This window comes from Nerophis ophidion, unplaced genomic scaffold (genome assembly GCF_033978795.1).
Source record: "Nerophis ophidion isolate RoL-2023_Sa unplaced genomic scaffold, RoL_Noph_v1.0 HiC_scaffold_33, whole genome shotgun sequence".
NCBI lineage: Eukaryota > Metazoa > Chordata > Actinopteri > Syngnathiformes > Syngnathidae > Nerophis > Nerophis ophidion.
The window spans coordinates 1,065,085-1,074,722 of NW_026906955.1; the positions used below are offsets into that span (position 1 = coordinate 1,065,085).

The following is a 9,638-nucleotide window of genomic DNA, read 5'->3' on the forward strand; positions in this document are numbered from 1 at the left end:
CCATCTATCTATTTAAGACTTCAAATAAACAGCTGCTGATAAAAGACTTCCCTGCTTTAAAATGTTACAGAACATCATGTTGGAGGTGTTCAAACTCTTGTGCTAATAGAAATGCTATTTAAAATGCCTTTTTTCCAGGTTTTTATTTCCACAAATGACATGTAGTACCGACAAGAGTACTGATAAATACTGGTATCGATAAGGAATATTTATTAGGGTATCATATCAATAAATCTATAAATTTACAAACACTACTGAAGATACAAGCCAGATATCTTAAAAAAATAAAATCATTTTTTATTTGGATTTAGTTACTACTCCGGTGTCCAGCAATGTCTCAACACCGTTGAGAGATTAATTAATGTAGTTTATTTTTACTAATTAGCTATGTTTTGTTGATGTTAAACATCAGAATCAGACACATTTTATTAACCCCCGAGGGGAAATTAAAATGTTCAGCAGAATCCCATTCAAGGTCAGACAAACATTCCAGGGAGACAGAACAGGATCGCTGACGGGTCTGCCAACTTGCGGCGCCCCTTGCAAAAAAGGTGAGATACATACAGGTAAACAAGTGGGGGCAATGAGAGAGAAAAAAAAAATCGGTCTAAGCCTGGGCCCCTGGAGAGGGGGTCCAGACTGAGGCCAAGGGAAGAAAACAACTTATTGCCATAGCACACATTCCTCTTTCATGTGTGGAAGAGGGAAACTTCAAAGAAGACAAAGGACATTAAAAGAGCAGAGCTGATGCAACCATCCACTTCTACATACATACATGAATAAAAAGTAAAAGAAACATATACACTGTGGTGGCTTTTGTGGTGTCCCACGCCATCGTCTGCTGGGGTGAAGGGAGCTTGGCCAGAGACGGGAGCAGACCCAACAAAGCAACCAAGAGAGCCGACTCCACTCTTGGCCGCCAAACCAAGTCTCGGCCAGTGTCCAGTCCGCATGGATGAGTGAGGATATGTCCAAAGAGACCGAGGTGTCCGATACCTGCTCATTCAGCCAAGACACTGTGAAGCTTTTCCGTCCCGGCGCTCAGTGCTAGCTCCGCAGTCCTGTCTCTTCATCTGCATCTCCTCCAGTCTCTCCAAACGGACTCTGGTGTGGCAGAAACCCAGCAGCTGGTCTCCATGGCCAAAAGGCTCTCAGGAGGCAGATCCAGAAGTTCACAAAAAAGCACCGCAGAAGTCACGAAAGTGCCACCCCTTGTCACACAGTCCCAAAAGGTCCGGACCAAAAGGCAAAAAAAAAAAATATATATATATATATATATATATATATATATATAAACATGAAAAGAAGAAGGAAACACAAAAGGATGACACAAGAGCACAGAGTTCCTGCCAACAGCAGCCACTACAGGGTCGCCATCTTGGGGGGGAAAAAATAAAAAAAATTGCAGCATACCAGCTACAACAACACACAAATCATAAAAGTTTCCTAAAGGAAAATGTTCATATTTAAATAAGTAGAGTAAATAAATCATAAACAGGATTTTACAGTTTAAGTGCAAATGTTGATGCTCCTCTTAGACACTGTTCTTTGTTCTCTTTCGGGTGTACAAGCAGCTGTCTTGTTTGTATGTAAGTGTTTTACTGCTGTGTTTATTTTTTTCATGAGTTTTTGTATTGCTTCGCTGATGTACCGTATGGTTTTGACATCTTGAAAGTCAACGTGGGGACTGATGAGATCCTCAGAGACAGAACAGCGGCAAACAGCTTCCCGCCAAGAAAAAGAAGAGGGCCAAGAAAAAAGTGTCGGCCGCCAAGTCCGCCGCCAAGGGCAAGAAGAGCGACGCCCAAGCAGGACGCTCCTCGTCCAGCCCCAAGAAGTCCAGAGCGGGGAGCAAGTCCAAGGCCATCGTCATGGACTCCAGCACAGACGACGAGAAGCATGGCGAGGAAGAGAAGGTGACGGCGAGGGACAAGTCGTTGGAAAAAGAGGAAGAGTCGTCGGAAAAAGAGTTGAAAACTTACCTGCACGACGAAGTGTGCACTTGGATCTTCAATCCGCCAAACTCTTCCCACATTGGAGGAGTGTGGGAAAGACTAATTGGCATCACTCGCCGTATCCTGGATGCATTGCTCCTTAAGGAGGGAGGCTCTCACCTTTCTCATGAGGTGCTCACCACTCTCATGGCTGAGGTCATGGCAATTATAAACGCAAGACCTCTCATTCCAGTTTCAACTGACCCAGAGATGCCAGCAATACTAACACCTGCAACCTTGCTGACACTGAAGAGAGACGTCATATCTGCACCGCCAGGAGACTTCAACGTGAAAGACATCCACTCACAACAATGGCGGCAAGTCCAATCTCTCTCTGATAGATCCGGGAAGCGATGGAAACAAGAATACCTGTCAACCATACAAACTAGGAGAAAATGGAATGCAGAAAGGCCTAACCTGCAAATTGGAGACCTAGTACTACTGAAAGACGGCCAGGTGAGAAGAAATGAATGTCCCACTGGACTCATCGTCAAGTCTATCAACAGCCATGACAACAAAGTAAGAAAAGTAGATGTTAAGATCATCCGACAAGGTACTCCAATAATCTACACTAGACCTGTTTCAGAGGTTGTGTTGCTCCTTCGTAAAGAGACTGTATAGTGGTATAAAACATTATACCAAGCGGGGAGTGTTATGCCCGTTTGATTGTGGACTATTACTGACACCTTGTGGCGATGGGAAATGCTGCGCGTCATTAGTTTGGGCACTTCCGGTTTACTTTGGGCACTTCCGGTTTACGATGTTCGTCTAGTTCATAAACAATAAGAAGTAGTCGAGTTGTGTTAACTCTTACAAGCCTTGGAAAAGATAAGTCTGTAAGTAAACTGTTTAACTTGTTTATGTAACTCAATACTAAGGTGGAAAGTTGCTAAGTTTGATAGTAAGATGTGTATTGAAAAACGATTTTTGGGCACTAATTTAATGAATGTTTGAGGATTTAAAATGGCTGCTGGTCGCATATTTCCACCATCGAAATAGTTTCAACACTCAGCAGTATTTGTTTGGCGATAATGCTGTATATTTGTGTGAAGCTAATGTTTAGATATTGTGTATAACATTTCAGTATGTTAATTGAATCATATAGCTTATACATTGTCATTGTGTGTATTTCAGTTTTACAATAATAAAAAATAAAAGTTAATAAATAAAAAGAAAAGTTCTTTTTCAATTTCGTTTTCGCTATCTGCCTCCATACTCCAACCATCCCTTTCAATACATGCGTAATCTGTTGAATCGCTTAAGCCGCTGAAATCCGAGGCTGAATCCGAGCTAATGTCGCTATATCTTGCTGTGGTAACCGCCATGTTGTTTGTATTGGCATCGCTATGTGACGTCACAGGAAAATGAACAGTGGCTTCGCACATAGCCAAAATCAAGCACTTTAAAGGTTTTTTTAGGGATATTCCAGGACGGGTAAAATTTTGAAAAAAACTTCGAAAAATAAAATAAGCCACTGGGAACTGTTTTTTATTGGTTTTAACCCTTCTGAAATTGTGATAATGTTCCCCTTTAAGAAAGTCAGTGATTTCACTATAAAAGTGGGTGACATTGTTATCACCAGGAAAGATGAGATCACCTACCTACGTTCCATTCTAGAAGCTAATCTTTCCTGTGATAAAATGGCAACCAAGGTAATAAAAAAGGTCAACCAAAGAACGAGATTCCTCTACAGAATCTCCTCTCTGGTCAACAAAAGCACCTTGAAGATTCTAGCGGGAACTCTCATTCAACCCTTTTTCGATTACGCTTGCACCTCCTGGTACTCCAGCACCTCCAAAACCCTCAAATCTAGACTCCAAACATCCCAGAATAAGCTAGTCCGGTTACTTTTAGACCTCCACGCCAGATCACACCTCACTCCAACCCACTTCTCCAAAGTGGGCTGGCTCAGGGTGGAGGACAGAGTAAAACAACTTGCACTGAGCCTAGTCTATAAAATCCGCTACACCTCCTTGATACCGAAGTACAAGTCCAACTACTTCCTTAACGTAAATGACCGCCACAATGACAACACCAGGGGGAGCTCCACAAACCACGTTAAACCCAGATTCCGATCTAACAAAGGTCTTAACTCGTTCTCTCTCTATGCCACATCAATGTGGAATGCACTCCCAACAGGTGTAAAAGTAAGTGCATCTCTATATTCCTTCAAAACCGCTCTAAAACAACACCTCCAGGCAACTTCAACCCTTTACTAATACCCTCCTCCATTCACATCCCATGTCCCCGGATTATAAATAACCTAATGTAAATAATCAAATGTACTTCTAATGTATATACTTGTTCTTATGCTATCTGAACTCACTATGTTCTCTGCTGGCTGTACATATCCTACTGTAAGACCTACACTGTTTCAATGTCCACATTTCTCTGTTGATGCAATTGTTGATGACTGAAGTTCTGATATCAACCAAAGCTCCTCATCCCACCCCCCGGATTGTAAATAATGTAAATAATTAAATGTATATACTATGATGATTAACTTGTGTGATGACTGTATTATGCTGATAGTATATATTTGTACCATGAATTGATTAACGTGGACCCCGACTTAAACAAGTTGAAAAACTTATTGGGGTGTTACCATTTAGTGGTCAATTGTACGGAATATGTACTGAACTGGGCAATCTACTAATAAAAGTATCAATCAATCAAGCAATCAAATTCAGAAAATAAAGACTTATACTGTGATTGAAAACAAATGTATTTAAGGAGTGTAAGATTGTCATTTATGTCCCCTGTGGACGACTGAGGAAGTGCCTGCTCTAAAAACAATTCTTAATCCCCACTATGTTCTGGGGACGTAAGAGGGCTGACGTCACCAGATCAGATTTCTTCTATTGACTCCGGGGGAGTCAATAGAAGAAAAACAAAAAGGATTACCAGGCGTGTATGGTGAGTCCTGGACGAGTTGAAAGTGGCTGTGTCTGTGAAGGGGTGATGGTGGAGTTAGCTACGCGACGCCCTTCGCCGCGGCTTCCGCCTCTGCCGACGCGTGCGAGGGGGTGAGACGGGGTGTTGCTGGACCCAGTGGAGTCAAGCGGGACTTGGAGACCTCCAAGCCCCAAGATCATCACATACGGCGCGCCGCGGAATGTCCCAGCCTGCATTGCTTAGGCTAACGTCCACGTTATCCTGTCGAATTCTTCGACTTCCGCTGCGAGAGAAGCTTCATTAACTCGGACTTTACTGTGACATCTTGCTGGCATCGTGGTGAAAAGCTGTTCTCTCGTGGGTGCAGTGGAGGATGGAACACAGCGTGAGGATAAGGATAATGATTTGTTATACACTACAAAAACAATTTTTGAACAAAAAACACTTGCATTAGGCACTAAAGACAAAACAAACAGAACTAACGTGGAAGATAAAAGGAACAAAAAGCGCTAGTATATAAACTAGGGACAAGCAAACAAACAAAATAGCATGGAAGCTAATCGTATAACAAAAAGTCTTTTACCACAATCGGGAAATGGGACATCATCTGTTTTGTGTAGCAAACTAAACTCCGAGAACAAAAGGCAAACAAAGACAGGCATATATAGGGGCAGAAATAATCAACAGTCCGGGGTCTTGTTGTTGTATATTACGCTTCATAATGTGCCACACATTTTCGATGGGAGACATGTCTGGACTGCAGGCGGGCCAGGAAAGTACCCGCACTCTTCTACTACGAAGCCACGCTGTTGTAACACGTGGCTTGGCATTGTTTTGCTGATATAAGCAGGGGCGTCCATGTTAACGTTGCTTGGATGACAACATATGTTGCTCCAAAACCTGAATGGACCATTCAGCATTAATGGTGCCTTCACAGATGTGTAAGTTACCCATGCCTTGGGCACAAATACAACCTCATACCATCACACATGTGTAAGTTACCCATGTCTTGGGCACTAATACACCCCCATACCATCACACATGCTAGCTTTTGAACTGTGCGCCTAGAACAATCCGGATGATTATTTTCCTCTTTGTTCCGGAGGACACCATATCCACAGTTTCCAAATATAATTTGAAATATGGACTCGTCAGACCACAGAACACTTTTCCACTTTGCATCAGTCCAACTTAGATGAGCTCGGGCCCAGCCAAGCCGGCGGTGTTCCTGTTTGTTGTTGATAAATGGCTTTCGCTCTGCATAGTAGAGTTTTAACTTGCATTTACAGATGTAGCGACCAACTGTAGTTACTGACAGTGGTTTTATGAAGCGTTCCTGAGCCCATCTGGTTATATCCTTCACACACTGATGTCGGTTTTTGATGCAGTACCACCTGAGGGATCAAAGGTCCGTAATATCATCACTTACGTGCAGTGATTTCTCCAGATTCTCTGAACCTTTTGACGATTTTACGGACCGTAGATGGGAAAATCCCTGAATTCCTTTCAATAGCTCGTTAAGAAATGTTGTTTGACAATTTGCTTACAAATTGGCGACCCTCGCCCCATCCTTGTTAGTGAATTACTTAGCATTTCATGGAAGCTGCTTTTATACCCAATCATGGCACCCACCTGTTCCCAATTAGCCTGCACACCCGTGGGATGTTCCAAATAAGTGTTTGATGAGCATTCCTCAACTTTATCAGTATTTATTACCACCTTTCCCAACTACTTTGTTACGTGTTGCTTGCATCAAATTCTAAAGGTAATGATTATTTGCAAAAAAAAAACATGTTTATCAGTTTGAACATCAAATATGTTGTCTTTGTAGCATATTCAACTGAATATGGCTTGAAAATAATTTGCAAATCATTGTATTCCGTTTATATTTACATCTAACACAATTTCCCAACTCATATGGAAACGGGGTTTGTAGAATTAGCTTTCATCATCTTAGAGGTGAGAAAACAGTTCAGTATGTCAATATAGCAGCATAAGCTAGTTACTTCTGTGATCAACGCGCCGCTAAAAGTAGGTCCTTAATGTTAGCGCTTATAATAACAATATCATTAATACTTGGTTAATATTCAGGTCAAAAAATGTAAAATGAGTATTGTTGGCAATTTTTGGATGTTTTTTTGGAGGACTTTGTGGGTCTAACAGAGGAGCTCCCATTGACTCCAATGTTAGCTGATTTTTTGCTCATGATTATTTAATAATTCAAGTTCATAATAGTTTGAAACAAATGTCTTACATAAGGATTGTGAATGATAGGTAACATTTTTAAAAAAGTGCAGTTTCCTTTGAATTTGTCAGATAAGTAAACAGCCCTTCAAATTAAAGATGTAAAACAATTGAGGTTGTTTATAGATATTATCCACTATGAAGTTACAGTCAAACGAAGCACACAAGGGAAAGTACATTCATATACACATGAAGTACACACATGTGTAAGAATCATGTTTACCACCAAAATATTGTCTCGTTCTCCTAAAGCCAATATCGAGTATCCTTTGGTGAGCTGACCGTATCGTCACACCCTTAGTTGAAAGCACACCATCCCCATGACATGACACTTCCACGAGATGTAGAACAGTAGTCCCACATTTTAAACATACACACACATCTGAAGAATATTAAAATTAAATATATTTGGTGGGCCAAACAAAATGACTCGACGAACCAATGTTTGGTATGGGCGATATGACCTCAAATCTATATCCTAATAACAATATATGTCACGATGTATGATTTGATATATGATTGAGAATAGAATAATTTCAAAACTAGGTACAAAAGCTCCTAATTTGGCAGCTGACATATGCAGTTACATATTGTTCGTTTCTAATAGTATTATTTTGTCAAAACAGTTATTAATAATGTACTTGTTTATTTACTGTTATATCTGGTTACTTTATTTGAGAAAATAATACTGGAAATGTAATATTTTACTGCATATTTCAGCAACTAAATTAGGAGCCTGTGTAGCCTGTTTTAAAATGGTTCTATCAGTAATTCTAAATGAAATACTGTATCGCAAAATCAATTTTAAACCATATCGTTCATCCATAGTAAAAAGTCCTGTCGTCCTGGTTTTTGTTTCTTTTCCTGTGAATAATGTTGTAAAGAGCAGCGTGTTTGTGCGTCACTGAGATTTCAAGACAGTTCATACGATAACTTGTTTTTCCTAAGTGCATGTAAAAGTACTGAATGCATTGTGTGACTGAGCAGAGATGCTGTGTTTGTCTTGCAGACGTCTGTGAAGAACATCTTCACCCTCAGCAACAGAAGTGGAGCTTCAGGATGCGGACGGAGGAGCCACAGCCCTCCCACATTAAGAAGGAAGAGGAATACCCACTGATACCCCATTTTAAAAAGGAAGAGGAGGACCTACTGACCCCTTACTTTAAGGAGCAAGAGAACCCGCTGACCCCCTACTTTAAAGAGGAAGAGGAGGAGCAAGAGCCGCCGCACATTAAAGAGGAAGAGGAGGAAGAGGGCATCAGTCAGCCTAAATGGTTGGAGGAGTTCCCAGTGACTGGTGTCCCTGTGAAGAGTGAAGATGATGAGGTGAAAGGTGAAAGTGAGGAGAGGGGAGGGGGGGAGCCTCCAAGCAGCAGCTCAACACAACACATGACAACAGAAGCTGATGGAGACCACTGTGGAGGATCACAAGCAGACAAGCTCTTAGCTCCACTATCAGATAGTGAGGACACAACGTCACACTCTCCTGACACTGATGATGAAGACTCTAAAGATGATAAGACATGTCACACTGACAACACTCGCTTCACATGTTCTCACTGTCACAAAACTTTTAAATACCAAAGTCGTCTGAAAAGACACATGAGAACACACACTGGAGAAAAACCCTTTTCTTGCTCAGAATGTGGTAAAGGTTTTACACGAAGTCAACATTTGAAAGTACACATGAGAACACACACTGGAGAAAGACCTTTTTTATGTTCAATCTGTGGGAAAGTTTTTATTCAAAGGTACTATTTAAAATCACACATGAGTACACACACTGGAGGAAAACATTGTTCCTGCTCAGAATGTTGTAAAAATTATACTCAAAGCCATAATTTGAAAACACACATGAGAACACACACTGGAGAAAAACCTTTTTCATGTTCAATCTGTGGTAAAAATTTTACTCGAAGGCAAAATTTTAAAACACACATGACAATACACACTGGAGAAAAACCTTTTTCATGTTCAATTTGTGTCAAAAATTTTACTCAAAGGCAATCTTTGAAAGTACATATGAGATTACACAATGGAGAAAAAAAATGTTTCCTGCTCAGACTGTGGTAAAAGTATCGTACTAAATCAAAGTTTAAAAGTACATATGAGAACACACACTGGAGTAAAACGTTTTTCATGTTCAATCTGTGGTAAAAATTTTACTCGAAGGCAACATTTTAAAACACACATGACAATACACACTGGAGAAAAAACCTTTTTCATGTTCAATTTGTGTTAAAAATTTTACTCAAAGGCAATCTTTGAAAGTACATATGAGATTACCACTGGAGAAAATAAAATTTCCTGCTCAGAATGTGGTAAAAGTTTTGTAATAAATCAAGGTTTAAAAGTACATTTGAGAACACACACTGGAGAAAAACCTTTTTCATGTTCAATCAGCGGTAAAGATTGTACTCAAAAGAAGCATTTCAAAGCACACATGACACTACACACTGGAGAAAAACCTTTTTCATGTTCAATCTTTGGTAAAAAATCTATTCG

The 9,638-nt window shown here is 40.5% G+C and overlaps 1 protein-coding gene across 1 annotated transcript; it reads left to right on the top strand.

Annotated features, from left to right (window-relative positions):
* Positions 1-1,645: 1,645 nt before the first annotated feature.
* Positions 1,646-3,567, top strand: LOC133546578 (uncharacterized). The gene is made up of 2 exons (XM_061892355.1): positions 1,646-1,652; positions 1,696-3,567. Exons 1-2 carry the CDS (start codon positions 1,646-1,648, stop codon positions 2,613-2,615), a joined length of 927 nt encoding a protein of 308 aa, XP_061748339.1. The 3' UTR covers positions 2,616-3,567.
* Positions 3,568-9,638: the final 6,071 nt, after the last annotated feature.